This window comes from Festucalex cinctus, chromosome 21, assembly GCF_051991245.1.
Source record: "Festucalex cinctus isolate MCC-2025b chromosome 21, RoL_Fcin_1.0, whole genome shotgun sequence".
Lineage (NCBI taxonomy): Eukaryota > Metazoa > Chordata > Actinopteri > Syngnathiformes > Syngnathidae > Festucalex > Festucalex cinctus.
In genome coordinates this window covers 929942-948248 of record NC_135431.1, presented here as the reverse complement: position 1 = coordinate 948248, position 18307 = coordinate 929942, and the positions used below count along the sequence as shown (strand labels likewise).

Below are 18307 nucleotides of genomic sequence, written 5' to 3'. Positions count from 1 at the left end.
TATTGTGATGTCACAGTGGGGACAGAAGGACCCGCCCACAGAGAGGTTTGCATAAATTTGACTCGCTCACACTTGACGCCACGTTTCTTTGGCCCCCTGGCGGCCAACCGGGAAATGTCCCGCCGTGCCAGTCTGGGCCTGTGTGGGAGCATCTCGAAGGTCTTCGTGATGTGTTATTTGTGAAGGAGTCACGCGTCAACATGATAAACACTTCAAAAGGTTCTTTTTTTTTTTTCTTTTTTTTTAAATAACATCCCCTCAAGTCTCCAACGCCGGCATGAGGGAGAGACGCGACGCACTGCTGTGATTTGCCAGCTTGGGATTTTTTTTTCTACGTAAATTATACGTAAATTATACTAAAATGTTTGTTAGAGGGATGAGCACGGTTAATTTGACATTTCGTACATTTATGTTGCCGTTTTTCTTCACCTGCATTCCATCATCCGAGTCTTTTGTCAAGTGCGTCATGATGACCGTGAAATAACATAACACTCTTTCAAAATAAAATACCCAGCTAGTACTAGAGACCAGAAGACATTCAGGAAATATTACATTAGTAACCAAATTAATAATAGAGGCTAGTAGATATGATGAATAAGGATAATATCGCGTTTGTTTTTTTTATTTTGTTGAACGACAAGTAGTGTGAGAGCTCTTATTGTGTCATGTGAAAGCGGAAATGTGCGTTGTAATTGCCGGGATTTGTTGTGCGGCAGGCTTAGTATTGATCAAGATGGCTGCTGCTGCTGCTGCTGTTGTTTGGGGATGAAGAATGAGATGAGCTTCGGCTGACATCCGACACAAATTCAGAAAAACACACCGACAGCCCGCAGAACCGCCATCAAGACCACCCGGACCCGCACGACGTGATTCTACCGGTAAACATTTGTCGTCGCGTTTAACGGCCACCAAAGCATCCTTGAAACGTTTTGATTGATTGGTCCGTTATAACCCATTTCGACAAAATGTGTTTACACGGCAATAATGTTTATTTACCTTCGCCTATTCGTTTGTTTCCTGCTCCGTTTAAGCGTCGACGTCATTCTTTCTCAATGTCACGGTGAGCTGGAAGGTTATGACGACGACGTTGATTGGCGTTCAAGGACGTCATTTTAGTGGCAAGAAAATGCTCAATTTAATTTCATTTCGACGTGTAAACGGATTTTACTCTCAACATCATTCGTTGTGTGTTTATTGTAATAATATTTCTCATTTTACGTAACGTTGCGGTCGTGTTGCCATGGTAACAACAGGCCAGTTTTGATTTCAAATTCGACAAACGGTCGCCATTATAAAAAATGTTTCACTAAGATATCCATTTTTATTGCTTTCACACGTTTCTATAATGATGATTATTAAAAAATAAAAAATAAAAAAAGTGCTGCAGCGACAGGTGCCATGACGGCATCCCCAACGGCGCCCCCTGCGGGCCGCCCCCCTGCAATGACGGCCTGTTTTGTGTGTTTGCGCGCGTGCGCAGGAGCCGCCGCCGCCGCCGCTTTGAGAGAGCGTCAAGATGGACACCACCACATCCATCAAGATGACCACCATGGCCATCCAGAAGCTGTTCGGCCACGTGGAGGAGGAGAACCTGACGGCGCTGCGAGACCACCTGGACCGCTTCAAGGAAGTGGACGGACGCAGCGACGTACGCGCTAACGCTAGCTGGCGTCCTGAGGAAAAGTCTGTTCTAAAAACTTGTCTTGTTTTTGTTTGCGGTCAGAACGGGCAGACGCCGCTGATGCTGGCCGCCGAGCAGGGCAGCCTGGAAATCGTGCAGGAGCTCATCCGGCGAGGGGCCAACGTCAACCTGGACGACGTGGTGAGCAAAAAACAAAAGGGAGGCGAGTGGCGCGGTTGCCAGGCAACAAGATGATGAGGATGCGTGCGTGTGCGCAGGACTGCTGGTCGGCGCTGATCTCGGCCGCCAAGGAAGGTCACGTGGAGGTCGTGAAGGAGCTCCTGGACAACAGCGCCTACGTCGAGCATCGCGACGTGGTGCGTTTCACCTTCCCGCCCATCTCGTCGGCCAATCGGCGGCGTGATGTCATTTTGAATGTGTACGACAGGGCGGATGGACGGCGCTCATGTGGGCGGCGTACAAGGGTCGCGTGGAGGTCGCCAAGGCGCTGCTGGAGCACGGCGCCAACCCCAACACCACCGGACAGGTAGAGTGCCAGCCGGGGGGCGCCGTTGAGACCTCCGCACGGATGACAAACCAGCGACTTTTGAGGCGGCCATATTGCTCCTCCCAAGAAACGTTTCTCGCCATCCGATCCTATCGAATATTTGAGACGGAACTTCGGCATCATTTTTCATGTTTTCAATAGGGATGTAACGATATCCAAACATCACAATGTGAAGGTCACGAAACAACAACAATATTGTGTTTTTGTACATAAATAAATAGATCAATTTTCCTTCATTGACCACCATTAACGTTTTGAAACATAGAAGGGCCAAAACATGCCTTGTGAAAATTAAATTGCACTAAAAGAAATAGCCACCAGAGGGTGCAAGAAGTGCACAAATGGAAATCAACCCGACTTTTTTTTTTTTAAACAGATGTGCAGCTTTTAATATCGTGACATGACGATGACAATATTTTGTGGCAGTTTTAAAATCACAATATTGCCGTTATTGTTACATCCCTAGTTTTCAATTTGTTAAACATAAACAAGAGGGCTTCAGACACTTTACAACTTGTCTTAAATACATCTATAATCATATTATGAAAGAATTATAACTGTAATTCAGCAAAAGAGGCCAAATCTAATATTATTAAAATCTAATATTGGGGTCTAAGAAACTGAGCGATAAAAGAAAAAGCAGCACATACTTATTTTTTTTTAGCATTTTATTTTTATTATTTTTATTTGTATTTTGTTTATAATTATTTATATTTCATTTTAGATATTTTATTTTTATTATGATATATATAATTTTTTTAATGCATTTTTCTTGTTAAAAATATTAACCACCCCGCCGCAAAACCTCCCATTTGTAATATATTATTTTATATATTTTATTTTATATATTTATTTTTGTATTTATTTGTATTTATTTTTCTTATTAAAAAATATTGACAACCCCCCTGGTCTTAACTTTTTATCTGCTCGTGAGATGGGAGTAGCAAGATGGCCGCCCTGTGGCTATCGGCTATCCAGTCATATCTTCAGAATCAGCGTCAATGGGGTCATGTGTTTTTTTTTGTTCCCGCCCAACAGTACAGCGTGTACCCGATCATCTGGGCGTCCGGCCGAGGTCACGCCGACGTGGTGAAGCTCCTGTTGGACGGCGGCGCCAAAGTCAACTGCTCGGATAAGGTGACGGCACAAAACGAGCTCGCACGTCGCTTTACGTGCGCTCGGCGTGTGACGGCGATGTGTCGGTTTTGCGTGCGCCAGTACGGGACGACGTCTCTCATCTGGGCGTCGCGGAAAGGCCATTTCCGCTGCGTCACGCACCTGCTGGAGAACGGCGCCGACGTGGACCAGGACGGGGCGGTAAGTTGGCGGCGGGAGCTGGCCAAAAAAACCGCCGCCGACTGACGGACGGAGAACCCGGCAGAACTCCATGACGGCGCTGATCGTGGCGGTGAAGGGCGGCTTCGCCGACGTGGTGAAGGAGCTGCTGAAGCGCAACCCCAACGTCAACATGACGGACAAAGACGGCAACACGGCGCTGATGATCGCCGCCAAGGAAGGCTACACCGAGATCGTGCAGGACCTCCTGGACGCCGGCACATACGTCAACATTCCCGACCGGGTGGGTCGCGCGTGTCCGCTCACCGGACCGCCGCGCTTTTCAGATGGGCGTGGCCAAATTTGCCAAACGGCTGTTTTGCTTTTGTTTTTTGGCGCAGAGCGGCGATACGGTGCTGATCGGAGCGGTGAGGGGCGGTCATGTGGAGATCGTCAGAGCGCTGCTGCACAAATACGCCGACATCGACATCCGCGGACAGGTGAGGGAGTGAGGGAGTGAGTGAGTGAGTGAGGGAGTTCCCGTCATTAGCATACACGACATGATGATGATGGTCGTGAGGATGATAATCATCATGATGGCGACGATGATGATGATGATGACAATGATGATAATGATGATGATGATTATCGTGATGATGATGACAGTGATGACGGTGATGATATGATGATGATGTTGATGATGATGACGACGATGACGACAACGATGATGATTGTGATGAAGATGATGATTGTGATGATGATAATGATAATGATGACGATGATGATGACATCATCATGATGGTGATGCTGTTGATGTGATGACGACGATGCGTGCAGGAGAGCAAGACGGCGCTGTACTGGGCGGTGGAGAAGGGCAACGCGGCGATGGTGCGCGACATCCTGCAGTGCAACCCCGACACGGAGACGTGCACCAAGGTGAGCGACGTCGGCCCGGCGCAAGCCCCGCCCCCCAAACGTCGGGCCGACCGCCGCCCGCTTTCCCGTTGCAGGACGGCGAGACGCCGCTGATCAAAGCCACCAAGATGAGGAGCATCGACATCGTGGAGCTGCTGCTGGATAAAGGCGCCAAGGTGTCCGCCGTCGACAAGGTGGGACGACGCGCGCGCTCGCACGTCAGCGACCGCGAGCGCGCGCGCGCGGTGAGACATGCGAATTTGCGCAGAGAGGAGACACGCCCCTGCACATCGCCATCCGCGGGCGCAGCCGGCGCCTGGCCGAGCTGCTCCTGAGGAACCCGAAAGATGGCCGCCTCCTCTACCGGCCCAACAAGGCGGGCGAGACGCCCTACAACGTCGACTGCAGCCACCAGAAGAGCATCCTCACGCAGATCTTCGGCGCACGTACGCACGCACGCACGCCACCGCACAATTTCCATCATTACAAAAGCAGCAGAATCCTACAAAAAATTATATAGTTGCACTTGTTTTTATTTTCAAATCATTTGTGTTTGTTGAAGGAACTTGCATAATTAGAGTTTATTTGTCTTCAGATTTTTTGTATTTAAAGTAGGGGTGTCAAAATTAGTGCATTAATTTCAAGTTCCATAAACAACACTAACATTTTTTAACACGTGATTGATTAATAATTGGAAATCCTGTCGTGCGGGAATTCCAACCGCAACGCAGCCACGTCAAAATTTAGCATGAATTAATGTCAAATATATTTGTGCAGACTGGACTCAAGTTGTAGTTTACAATTTGAAAAAATGTGCAGAATTTTTTCAAAAGTTACTTCATGTTAAAGATGAAATCGCTCTTAATATGAAAAGAGATAAATGCAAATGCAGTGATGCCATCTGCTGGCAGAAAAAGGACCTTGACACAAAGCAATATCACACGTGTTTTTTTACAGTACAGTAATTTTTTTTCATCTTTTCTCAATTTTATGAAGGATTCTGAAATTACTGTATCAATGATGAAAAGATGCAGACCCATTTCTATTGGTTTAACATTTTTTTCAAGTGTGCAAAGTATGAAGCTTAGAAAAAACACTCAAATGTTTTACATTTTTTAACTCAATTTGATGAATTATTATGACATGACTTCATCAGTGACAGTGACTAAAAGATGTATTTATATTTTTATTCGTTGACCATTTTTTTGGACCACTTTTTATGTTGACAAGAGCGTGAAAACTTAAAACAAACAAAAAAAAGACGTAAAAATTTGCGATTAATCACGAGTTAACTATCATGCGATGAAGTCCGATTCAAAACTTTTGTAGCAAAAAACCATTTCAATTGTTGCCCAAACTAATGTGGCGGAATTTTTGGCCTGTAACGGAGGTCGCCTGTGGGTGCGTGTGTGTCCCCGCGTAGGTCACCTGTCGCCCAGCGAGTGCGACGGCGACATGCTGGCCTACGACCTGTACAGCTCGGCGCTGGCCGACATCCTGAGCGAGCCCACCATGCAGCCGCCCATCTGCGTGGGTCTCTACGCGCAGTGGGGCAGCGGCAAGTCCTTCCTGCTCAAGAAGCTGGAAGGTGAGTCCGGACGCAAATGCATGCGTATGCGCGCGCAGGTCACGTCACGTCACGTGTGCGCGCGTGTCGCCGCCAGACGAGATGAAGACGTTCGCGGGCCAGCAGATGGAGCCGCTGTTGGGCCCGTCCTGGCTGGCGGCCATCTTGTCCCTCCTGCTGTGCGGCGCGGTGGCGCTGGCGCTGGGCTTCACCTCCGACCCCAAGTTGGCCGCCGCCGTCTCGCTCAGCCTGCTGGCGCTGCTCTACATCTTCTTCGGTGAGCGCCGCCGCCGCCGCCGCCGATGTCGTCACGGTCGCCACGGCAACCTTTCGCCGTCGCTCCGCAGTGGTGGTCTACTTCGGGGGCCGGCGCGAGGGCGACAACTGGAACTGGGCGTGGCTGCTGAGCAACCGCCTGGCGCGCCACATCGGATACTTGGAGCTCCTCCTCAAGCTGATGTTCGTCAACCCGCCCGAGCTCCCGGAGCAGAGCGCCCGAGCGCTGCCCGTCAGGTAACTGATTTCACTTCACCGGAACCAACCGAGCTGCAGTTGATGTTCACAAAAAGGAATTTTCATTGTAGCAAAAATGTCCTCCGGTTTCGCATTTGGTCATTAATTGAATGCACGAGCCGTGTGGGGATGATGTCATCTCGCGGCAGCCAATAGAAAAGCGGCTTCACGTGACGTCGCTCCCATGGTGGCTTTTAAATATACAAAATAAAACCAATAAAGAAACTAAAGTAAAACTAAGCCTTGATTAAATAACTACAACTAATACAAACTAACAGAACCACCCTGAAAACTAATTAAAACAACAAGTCCAAATTAGAATAACCCTGAAAAGTAGCCAAAATAAGAAATCTAGAATGTCAGTATCGCATTTTTCTCTATATGCTTCTAATTTTTATTTTTATTTTTGTCATTTGCCTTTTTTTTTTTTTTAAAACAAGTATTAGGGATATCGGTTCAATGAATGATTAAATCGTTCATTTTTAATTATTAAATCAATAATCAATTGGCTCATCATTAAGATGACGGTTGTACCCTTTTTACAATTTTGTGAGTTTTTTCTGTATTCAGCTTAGAGGTCCATCAAAATTGATAAAACACACACACACTATCAGGTTTTGATTTTGTGGACATTTATTTTCTAATCGACAACTTGGAACTTTTTTATCACTTTAATCTTTATTGAAATCTTTTACAATTTACAATATCACACGTGCATGAAATAACATCTTCATACAAAACAAAAACAGAGGGAAAAAAAAAGCAATCAACATCATTTTAGAATGATTATTATATCATTAGATCTACTTGGAACAAGAAAAACTCTTAACTACTGTAATAGGAACTGGAAACAATCCAAACAAACAAACAAGATGGTGGGACTTCCTAATCAAGCCAAAATGGGACCCAACATTTGGCTGAACTCAATTGTACAATCTGGTTCATGTTTGCAAAGTTGCACTTGCAGATGCTCTCTCAGGGTGAGTGAGAGAGATCGAAAACAGGAAGAAAAACGTTGCATTTGTCGGGCCTGTCGCTGAGCGATGGCGTCCGTGAGCTCGTCGCGTGCGGGCGCTGTCATGATGTCACGGGTGTTTCCGTCAGGTTTCTGTTCACCGATTACAATCGGCTGTCGAGCGTCGGCGGCGAGACGTCGATGGCCGAGATGATCGCCACACTGTCGGACGCCTGCGAGCGGGAGTTTGGCTTCCTGGCCACGCGCCTCTTCAGGGTCTTCAAGACGGACGACACGCAAGGTAAACGAAAGGCGGCGAGCCCAAACGTGCTTCTCAACGCGCGCCGCCGCCCGTAGGCAAGAGCAAGTGGAAGAAGACGTGCTGCGTGCCGTCGTTCGTGCTGTCGGCGCTGGTGACGGGCTGCCTGGCGAGCGGCGCGGCGCTGCTGGCCGTCCTGCGGGCGGGCGGGGACAAGCGGACGCTGGGCGGCGCGCTGATGGCGCTGGGCGGCGTGGTGGGCGCGGCCCTCCTGCTCAACTGCCGCACGTGGTGGCGGCTGTCGGACGCCGTGCTCAACTCGCAGCGGAAGCGGCTGCACGGCGCCGCCAACAAGATGCACAAGCTCAAGAGCGAAGGATTCATGAAGGTCAGACCACGACCACGACCACGCCCACTCGCGTCCGTCGGGTGACGACAACGGGGAGCGGGCGTGTCTTGCAGGTCCTCAAGAGCGAGGTGGAGCTGATGGCCAAGATGGCCAAGACCATCGACGGCTTCACGCGGCACCAGACCAGGTTGGCCGTCGTCATCGACAGCTTGGACTCGTGCGAGCAGGACAAAGTTCTGCAGATGCTCGACACGGTCAGAGCAACATTTTGATGCTTAGCAAAACAAAAAAGATCATATATTATTATATTAATTATGTTATTTATTTTATTATTGAATTATTACATTAAAAAATACAAACAAAATATTACATTGAAAAAATCTATATAAATGAAAAAATTAAAAATTTCTATTCAAAAAACACATTTTATTTATTTATTTATTAGAATTCATTTATATAAAATTCAATTAAAATTTGAACATGAAAATTAATTCTTATTGAGTTATTAAATTCTACAATACAAATACATGAAAAATACATAAAAAACTGAAATGAAATATGCTGAACGACGATAACAAAATCCTAAACGCGTAAAAGGGAAGTCAAACGTTGGCCAAACTTCAAAGTAAAAGTCTACTAAGGCTATTTGCATTGGCGTCATTGGATTATTTGCTACTTGATTCTGATTATGCTTCATCTTCCTTGACCCGTCTGAACGGCGTCCTCGGCGAATGAGCGCTTTGTGGTTATTTTTTGGTCCCACCGAGCGATCCGCCAACGAAGCGCCATCGGAACCGTGCGGCATCGACGACCATTTTCAACGTGTCGGGCCGTCATCCCGCAGGTGCGAGTGCTGTTTTCCAAGGGGCCGTTCATCTCCATCTTCGCCAGCGACCCGCACATCATCATCAAGGCCATCAACCAGAACCTGAACAGCGTCCTGCGCGACTTCGTCAACGGACACGACTACATGCGCAACATCGTCCACCTGCCCGTCTTCCTCAACAGCCGAGGCCTGTCCGGCGCCAGGAAGATGGGCGGGGCCGACTCGGCCGGGGCGCCCGCCAACGGGGACGCCGCCGCCGCCGAGGGCGGGGCCTGGCACGAGGAGCTGGACCGCAAGTTGTCGCAGCACAGCTTGGGAGAACTCGCCAAGTGTGGCAGCGGCAAGAGCGCCCTCGGCCGGCGGGTGGGTGAGACAAAAGCATCAAAGGAAAGACGGAAAAAGCGCAAATGGGACTTTTGCTGTGTGCAGGACACGTACCGGCGGCGCCAGGCGCAGCGTTCGCTGACTCGCCAGATGTCGCTGGACTTGACCAAACTGATGGTGGCCGAAGATTGGCTCACCGACATCAGCCCGCAGAGCATGCGAAGACTCCTCAACATCGTCTCCGTCACGGGTCAGCGCCAGCGAGGCCACTCGTCCCGGAACCAATCAGGGATTAGTCCGCATTTTGACAAATACGGCCGATGATGGGGGGGAATTAATTATTTACATTTTATATTCTATATAAATTTATAAGCTTTGAAATATTTAAATGTGTATATATACATTTTATTTTTATTTTATATTTGATTTGATTTATTATATATATTTCATTATGGCCAATAATAGCTTCATTTTCAGTGTTCGGTGGGGGGGGGTCAGGGAACTAATTATTTCAATTTGATATAATATATACATTTATATTTTTTAAAATATTCGAATTTATATTGCATATAAATTTTGATTTTATATATTTTTTTAATTTATTTTATTTATGTTTAATTTCAATGCTACTCGACATGCTACGGTCTGTGGAACGGTTTGTTCAATTTTTAAAACAGTTTTTTTTTTTTGTCCAAACTCGTTTTAACAAACATATGCTTTTAAAAATAAATAATGAGTAAAAGCTGTTTTCAAATATTTTCCCTTTTAGTGAAAAATGAATCTCATCATCATCGGTTATCGTCCCTGAAAACAAGCCAAAGTGCTGCGTTTGCGCAGGTCGCCTGCTGCGAGCCAATCAGATCGCGTTCAACTGGGACCGGCTGGCGTCGTGGATCAACCTGACGGAGCAGTGGCCGTACCGCACGTCGTGGCTCCTCCTCTTCCTGGAGGAGAGCGACGGCGTTCCCGAGCGCGCCACGCTCAAGAACGTCTACGAGAGGTGAGACGCCGCCGCCGGCGTTGACGGCCGACGTTGAGCTTTGCCGTCCGTCAGGGTGTTGCGCAACATCCCCACCAGCAAGGACGTGGAGCCGCTGCTGGAGATCGACGGCGACGTGCGCGCCTTCGAAGTGTTCGTGGCGTCGCGGACGCCCGTCCTCACCGCCGGGGACGTTCGCACCTTCCTGCCCTGCACCGTCAACCTCGACCCCAAACTCCGAGAAATCATCGCCGGTAACTCTTTTTTTCTTGACGTGCTTTGCGTCCTCCACGTTTCCTTCTCGGCCGCAAGTTCCTTCTTCACCCCCACATTTGTCTTGACCTTTTCTTCATCATCTCATCCCTCATTCTTGTCCTCCATCATTTTCTTCATCAGCCCTCTTTCTCTTTGTCGCGCATATTTTCATATTGCGGTATTTTATTTTAGGTCAATTTTATTCAATAGAATAAAAATTACAGAATTCATTAATTCTATTAATAATATATTTTAATTTATACATTCATATATTGGATCTTATACATATTGTATTCAATATAATAATAAATACATAAATATGTAATATATTAATAAATACAAATACAAAATTATATAAATATTATATTTAAATTTAAATTTATTAAAAACAATTTCATATTATATATATATATATATATATTTTATTTTCTTCAGTTATTTTATTTTATAGAAATGTAATTAAATATAATTAAAATTAAATCATTAATTGATTATATTAATCATATATTTTATATTTATTTATAAATTTATTTTATATAAATTGTATTAAATCTAATCAAAATTAAATAATTAATTATATTAATAATAGAATTTATACATTATTTTAATTTATTAATTTATTTATACATTAATAATATATTTTGTTTTATGCATATTTTATTAAATATAATAAAAATACATAAATAATTAATTGTAATGATTTTCTTTGTTTTCTTCTCTACGTCCTAATCATCATCATCATCATCATCATCATCATCATCATCCTTCTTTCCACACATTCTTCTGTTCATTTTGGTCCATCATTCCTTCTCTGCATCTTCATCAGCCGTCTTTTCAAGTTCCCTCAACGTGTCCGTCTCATCGATACGCTTGTGACGATTCTTTGCATCAATCCAACCACTTGGAATGAAAAATGGTTGAGAATCGAAACTGGATTGTGAATGTAAATGGCATCAATGGTGGCCACGCTGATGGCTCCTTTTTTTTCTTTTCTTTCTTTTTTTGCCGTTGGTGGTCCTGTCCCGACCGCCCGCCCGCAGACGTGCGCGCGGCCCGCGAGCAGGCCGACCTGAGCGCGGCGGGCTACCCGAGCCTGCAGGAGGTCCGGCCGGCGGGCCGACCCGCCTCCGTGTACAGCCAGGTGTCGTCGGCGTGCTCGCCGTCCGCCTCCTTCGGCGGGGCCCCGCCCCCTCACAGCAGCTACTACAGCGGCATGGCCGGACCCCAGCACCCCTTCTACAACCGGGTCGGTCTCGCTACGCACGCGTTTCTCATTATTATTATTATTTTGGGTTTTGCTGTTCTTTGGGGGAGGGGCTAGCTATCGTCTGAGAGTCGGGCATAAGTAGCCCCGCCCCCAACCATGTACAAGCTTGAGCGCCTTCGTCGGCATCGGCGCTTACCAGGCACCATAAAAAAAAATTATTTATTTTTTTTGTCTTCAGGTACAGTGTTCCCTCGTTTATCGCGGGGTCATCTTTCGCGACCTCGCTGTTTCGCACATTTTTTTTTACAGCGTGTTTTTTTTTTTGTATATCTCCACATTGCATACCAGAGATAGAAAATATTTGCTGTGCTGTAAAACAAGTACATAAAAAAAAAAGCATACTTTTCATGGGAAAAAATGACTGTAAATAAAAAAATAATAATAATGAAAAAAAAAAAAACATAAATGATGCATCAAAAGGCATTCGTAATAAACTAAAAATTATACCAAAACAAAAAAACATATAATAAATGAAAAAAAAACATATAATGTGCTGTATAAGTAAAAACAAAAAACTAAACAAAACATACTTTTAATGGGGAAAAAATGACTGTAAATGAAAAATGAAAAAGCATTCATAATAAACTAAAAATCATACCAAAAAGAAAAAAAAAACATATATAATAAATTTAAAAAATATATACTGTGCTGTATACTTGAATAAGTAAATAAAAAAAAACACACTTTTATTGGAAAAAATTCCTGTAAATGAAAAAAACAAATGATGAAAGAAAAGGCAGTCATAATAAACTAAAAATCATATTAAAGCAACAAAACATGTACTGTGTCGTATACTGTATATAAGTAAATAAAAAAAATCATACTTTTATTGGAAAAAAAAATGATGAAAGAAAAAGCAGTAATAAGAAAAAACATATTAAATGTAAAAATATGTATATTTAATTCATGGGATTTTTTTTTTTTTTTTAATGATGGCGGGTAGTTTTCGTAATGAAGCACCAGTGAAAAACGAGTGTTCGGTGCACCCGGTAAATGTTTGTGAAGCGATTCCACGTTCCCATCCATCGTTTGTCACGTTTCATTTGCATTGTGTTGATTTTCTTTGTGCCTCAGCCATATTTCCCCCCCCACCACCACCATCTTCACCACCTGCCACGCCCCCTGCTGGCCGCCCACCCATCACACTTCCTTCCTCGCATGCTCGTTCGGAACGCCGCCGCCCCCCGCCACGCCCCCGCCAGCGTAAGTACCAGCGACACGACGAAAACATTTGCTTTGTCTCACTAACTAAAACTAACATTTTATATGAAGAAAATTAACTGAAACTATAATGATAGCAAAAATGTCCTTCATTTTCATCTTTGGTGATTCATTTCATACATGAGCCTTGAAATTTGATTTGAAGTCGATTTTATTTTGATAGGAAGCGGACAATTGAAAGTGTGTCACACGGAAGTGATGTCATCGAGCAGCAGCCAATAGAAAAACACATTCACATGACATCACTCCCATGCTGTTTTTATAATTAATATTGCGCACAACTAATACGCATTGAAAAAAAACAAAACTGAAACTAACTAAAACAAAGCATTTATTAAAGAACTAAACCTAATAGAAACGAACAGAACCACCTTGAAAACTAGTTAAAACCAACAAAAAACACATTGACATGAGTCACATCCAACGCCACATCCAATATGGCCGCCGCGAAGCCACAACACGGCTTCTCTGAATCGCTTCAAAAGCCCACAAACGCGTCGGAAGGCGTCGACATCCGGACCGAATTTTTGCCGTCGTCCTCAGGGCTCCGCCTCCGTGGTCTCGGCGACCCCGCCCACCCTCCTGAGCGCCGTGACGACGGAGGGCGTGTGCGAGCGCGTCAGACAGATCCCGGGCATGGACCAGGCCATGTTGGCGGCGTACACCGCCACCATCCGCAAGGTGAGCGCCCCGCCCCCGTCCCTTCCGACGGTTCTCCGCTGATGACCTTTGACCTCTGCAGGCCAACGCCAACGGCCGCGTCCTGTCGCAGTGCAACCTGGACGAGCTGAAGAATGAGATGAACATGAACTTCGGAGACTGGCAGCTGTTCCGAGCCAACGTGAGCGCGTCCGACCGACCGACCGACCGACCGACCGCCGAGCGACCGCCGAGCGAACGCCCGCCTCACTTCCTGTCCCGTCCTCTTCGCAGGTGCTGGAAATGCGTCAGGCGGAGAGCCAGGCGCTGTACGAGGAGGCCGCCAGCGAGCAAGGCAGCGCGGCGGGCGTCGCCCCCGCCGGGGGCCAGCGAGGGGCCTCGGCGGGGGCGACGCCCCGCGCGGGCCACGCCCCCGCCAGCGACGTGTCGCCCGTGTACAGCTTCACGCTGAGCTTCGACGACCTCAGCGCCATCGGCCTGGACGAGCAGCACGCGCACAGACACGCCGCCGCCGCTGCCGCCCAGTGGACGGTCAGGAAACTGCAACAACATGTTCAATTCTTCCATTGCCAAATAGGGCTTTTGTTACCATATTTGGCGGGAAAATATTCTGATCACCGATAATGAATTTAAAAATATAGAATGAATCAAATCTAGTGTAGGGATGGACCGATAATCGGTTAGGACAGTTATCGGCGCCGATATTTTTATTTGATTTTTTCAACATTTTATTTAGAATTGTTAAGGTTTTCAATAATAAACGAAAAACAAAACAATACAAAAAAATACTATGATATAAATATATATATACGATATTGGGCATTTTGACCAATATCGGTATCGGCCTTTAAAAAAATAAATAATAAAAATCTGACGGCCGATATAAAGTAAATGTAAAACCATATTAATCTCAATTTTCAGTTGACTTGATAAGAGATTCTGCTGAATCTTTTTTTGACGTTAAAACAAAAATATGTGAAAGTTTATGACTTCAGGTTGGCTATTTTTAACTTTTGGAAAAATATTTACTGTACAAAATTATAAAGAACGATGGTATTTATTTGCTAACTTTACGATCTATATTATTATTATTTACTTATTTACTAACTTTACTTGCTAAGTTTACTAACTATCAATATGATTTATTATTATTATTCATGTATTTATTTATTATTATTATTTATGTAATAACTTTACTAACTCTTAATATTATTATTTATTTATTTATTATGTAATTATTTACTAACTTTAGTATTAATATTTATTATTATTTAATTATTTACTGACTTGCTAACTTGATTTGCTAACTTTACTAACTATTAATATTTATTGTTCATTTATTATTTAATTATTTCCTAACTTGACTTTTGGAGCTTCCGGAACATTTTGTGAGAAATTTAATAGGATTTTTGTCTTAAGATACTTTAATAATTATAATAATCATTTCTCTAAGATGTTTGAATATTGCTACCTGGTCTGAGGAAATCTTCGAATATTTTGAGATACTTGAGTTTTCTTAAGCTGTAAGCCATAACCAGCACTATTAAAAAAAGATCTATTTATGATGATGAAATATACGATTCGGATGATTATTTTGACAAAGTTGGTCAGCGACTCGTCACGTGACGGCGCCGCTGTTTTGTCGTTTGTGTTTGTTTTTGTTTGCGTCAGGTCGTCCCCCAGCGGAGCGGCAGCGTCAGCAGCCTCAACTCGCAGGAATCCAGCAACGACATCGCCAGACTGACCGACAAGCAGCAAGCCGAGTACCGATGCGCCTACCAGGAATACATCGCGCAGATGGCGCAGTTGGAGGCCGGCGGCGGCGACAGACCGCTCGCGCCTCAGCCCGGACACTTCGGCGGCGCGTCGGACGGCAAGAGGGCCAAAGCGCCGTCCGACAACGCCGACGGCGACGCGCTCCATCCCATCACCGAGGAGGACGAGAAGGTCGACCCGGCCTCCTCGTCCAAGTCGCTGCTGGCCCGCAAGACCTCGGCGGAGCGCGCCGGACTCAAATCGGCGGCGGGCCCGCGCTACCACAAACTGGCCAGCGACGACGACGAGTCGGAGGAGTCGGACGGCAAGGCCCGGACGGGCGTCTGCTCGCTGGCGCTCAAGGGCAAGGACTACCTGTCGGACGCCACCTTGGACAAGAAGGACTCGTCCGACTCGGGCGTGCGCTCCAACGAGAGCTCGCCCAACCACTCGCTGCAGGACGAGGAGGCGGAGCTGTCGCAGACGGAGCGCTCGCACCTGATCCGGGACGACGCCCGCATGTCCATCTGCAGCCCCGACGAGGCCTGGCCCGCCCACGCCCGCGACCGCGCGTGGAACCTCAACCGCGCCGGCGCCGGCGTGGCGCTCAACAACAACGCCAACAACGGCCAGCGGGCCGGAGACGCCGTCGTCCCGCCCCCGCCGGCCACGCCCACCACCGCCAACGAGAACGTGCGAGTGGTCCACCTGAGGCGGGGCCTGAAGCCGGGAGACCCTCCCGAGGTCTGCGCCGTCACCAACGACGCCGTCGTCTTCGGCGACGAGCGCGAGAGCATCCTGTGAGCGCGCGCGTCCTCGCCGATAAGAATAATACGCTAAATATTAGGCCAACATTAGTCAAAAACAGGAATTTAAAAAAAACACATCGGAATGTTGGCTTGGAGGAACGTGATGGGGACCAGTTCTGAACTCAAATCGGCAAATAATCGACACTCAGAATTACGGATGGACTGTTGATTTGTGAGCTTCAAAACAAAACAAACAAACAAGAATGTTGCAATTTGAGTGGTGTGATGCCCCAGCATGTGGGAAAGGAGAGCCAAGTCTGCTTCTCACAAAACCAAACGTTTGTTTGTGCCGCAATGTGAAATCGTTCCGTTCGATTCCAAATCGTCATCCCGTGGCCAGTTTACAATTTTTGAAAATATTACCCAAATTTTCCCTGCAGTTTCACTTTGTGGGATTTTTTTTTAATGTATTTTTTGCTTCCTCGTGTTTGCAAACCTTGTCGTGATTTCGACGTTTGTGGTTTTGTGTCCATGTAAACAAACGTGTCGTGTTGCAAACGTGCTCTTGTTGTTGTTGTTGTTGTTGTTGAGCTTCGCGGTCCCCCGACCACGCCGTCGTCCGTTTGCCATCACTCAACCAAAAAATGTTGGATTCAAAACTTTGATTTTGAAAATCATGTCCAAATGCTCGTCTTGGCCAATATTTGGGGACCGCCAGTTTAGATGTTTAATCAAAATTGATGTTCACAAAAAAAAAGTCAACATACTGAAACTTGATGTTTACAAACCATTTGTGATTTGACAACGTGCTCCTTTCACCTTTTAGCTCCACCCCCTTGTGACTTGAGATGTTTCGATGTCAACAAGCTCATGATGACGTCACGTGTTGTGATGACGTATGAAATAAAAAAAAAATGCATGCAAATGTGACGAAGAATAAAAAAACCGAGATGGAAATTCATCCGATTTATTTTTGTCACGCGTTTCCTTCCATATTTCACAAAAACTGGAACAGAAATCAAAACTTTGTCGCATGACCAACAACAAAAGCACTTTAGTCAAACTGCGTGTGAAACAAAATATTTTTGGGCGGTTGTTTTTGCTTTTTTACAAACGGAGCAGACCAAAAAAAGAACGAAAGAAAAGGAAAACAAAGTGACTTTCTTTCGTCACTTCCGGCTCAGAAGGTGAAGAGAAGGTCCGAGAAGTCTCCGGTGATCATCCGGCTCAGTTCGGGCGTGCAGTGGTCCGGGAACTCGAAATGGGACCCGCGGCCCCGCTCGGCACCGCTCGGGTCTTTGTCCAAGTCCTTGTCGACCAGAAACAAGCTTAGGTTTTCCGGTTCCGAGGGGGCGGGGCTCATTGGGAACAGCTCGCGGTCCGGGTCGTCCCCAGCGCCGCCGCCGCCGCCGCAGCACGAGGAGTTGGACCCGGAGCGGGACCGCGTCGAGGAGGACGAAGAGTCCGGAGACGCGGTTCCGCTAGCCTGGCGCGTGTAGAAGAAACCTTCATCCGGGTCCGCGACCGTTTCGTCGCCGTCCGAGTCCGAGTCGCTCAAGTCCCGCTTGAGCCGGTTCAAGTTGGGGTTCGGCTGCCTGCCGGTCTTGCTCTTCTTCTTGGGTCGGTACTTGTAGCCCGGGTGGTCGCGCATGTGCTGGAGGCGGAGCCGCTCGGCCTCGCGGATGAACGGAACCTTCTCGAACTGGTCCAACGACTTCCACCGCTTCCCGAGTCGCTTGGAGATCTCGGCGTTGTGCACTTCCGGCGACTGCTCCAGAATCTTTCGGCGCTCCATCTTGGACCACACCATGAAGGCGTTCATGGGCCGCTTGATGTGGGCCGTCGCCGCCGTAGCTTTTTCGCCGTGCCGCTGCTGGACCATGGTGGCCGCCCGCCGTGAGTACCCCTCCGACTTTTCAAGCAGCCCGGTTCCGTCTCGTTGCGCCGCACGGTTGGACCGAGCGACGTGCTTGTGATGTGAACCGGCCGGCGTCCAATTGAACACACCGGAAGTCGTGCGCGAGCCTTTGGCCAATCGCAGCCCGGCTTTCTGTACGGCCGCCCGCCTTTAAGCCCTCTCGGCCAATCGTAACTCAGCTCAGGGTCATTTTTGTCCTTCCCGCCTTTGGCGCTCTCGCAGCCAATCAAAGCGCAGCTAGCTTATTGGGCCAATTTTCAACGGCAAGTCGTCCAAATCAAAACCAAATAATTGAATAGAAATATTACCCCAGTAATGTTCTATATGAATG

At 46.6% G+C, this 18307-nt stretch overlaps 2 protein-coding genes across 7 annotated transcripts; one reads left to right on the top strand and one right to left on the bottom strand.

Annotated features, from left to right (window-relative positions):
- Positions 1-716: 716 nt before the first annotated feature.
- Positions 717-17024, top strand: kidins220b (kinase D-interacting substrate 220b). 6 transcript variants are annotated; one of them, XM_077511035.1, is made up of 29 exons: positions 717-878; positions 1481-1648; positions 1724-1822; positions 1900-1998; positions 2070-2168; positions 3228-3326; positions 3408-3506; positions 3571-3768; positions 3866-3964; positions 4302-4400; positions 4475-4573; positions 4648-4825; positions 5803-5967; positions 6044-6223; positions 6294-6459; positions 7564-7715; positions 7772-8061; positions 8136-8276; positions 8867-9211; positions 9278-9422; positions 10010-10172; positions 10227-10405; positions 11447-11652; positions 12748-12876; positions 13438-13575; positions 13637-13735; positions 13828-13890; positions 13944-14085; positions 15226-17024. In XM_077511035.1, the coding sequence occupies exons 2-29, from the start codon at positions 1517-1519 to the stop codon at positions 16236-16238; spliced, it is 5016 nt and encodes a 1671-aa protein (XP_077367161.1). In that variant the 5' UTR covers positions 717-878; positions 1481-1516; the 3' UTR covers positions 16239-17024. The 6 variants fall into 6 exon arrangements, with proteins under 6 accessions (XP_077367161.1, XP_077367163.1, XP_077367166.1 ...); XM_077511037.1 differs by having other exon boundaries at positions 13828-13896; positions 13945-14085; XM_077511040.1 differs by lacking the exon at positions 12748-12876 and having other exon boundaries at positions 11447-11573; positions 13446-13575.
- On the bottom strand, positions 17010-18113 carry sox11b (SRY-box transcription factor 11b). Its single transcript, XM_077511053.1, has one exon. It carries the CDS (start codon positions 17938-17940, stop codon positions 17239-17241), a length of 702 nt encoding a protein of 233 aa, XP_077367179.1. The 5' UTR covers positions 17941-18113; the 3' UTR covers positions 17010-17238.
- Positions 18114-18307: the final 194 nt, after the last annotated feature.

Coding starts and splice junctions, on each gene's coding strand:
- kidins220b (XM_077511035.1), top strand. CDS start 1,517: ATGGACACCACCACATCCATCAAGATGACCACCATGGCCATCCAGAAG. Junction 8,062..8,135: donor AGAGCGAAGGATTCATGAAG/GTCAGACCACGA, acceptor CGTGTCTTGCAG/GTCCTCAAGAGCGAGGTGGA. Junction 9,423..10,009: donor CAACATCGTCTCCGTCACGG/GTCAGCGCCAGC, acceptor GCGTTTGCGCAG/GTCGCCTGCTGCGAGCCAAT.
- sox11b (XM_077511053.1), bottom strand. CDS start 17,940: ATGGTCCAGCAGCGGCACGGCGAAAAAGCTACGGCGGCGACGGCCCAC.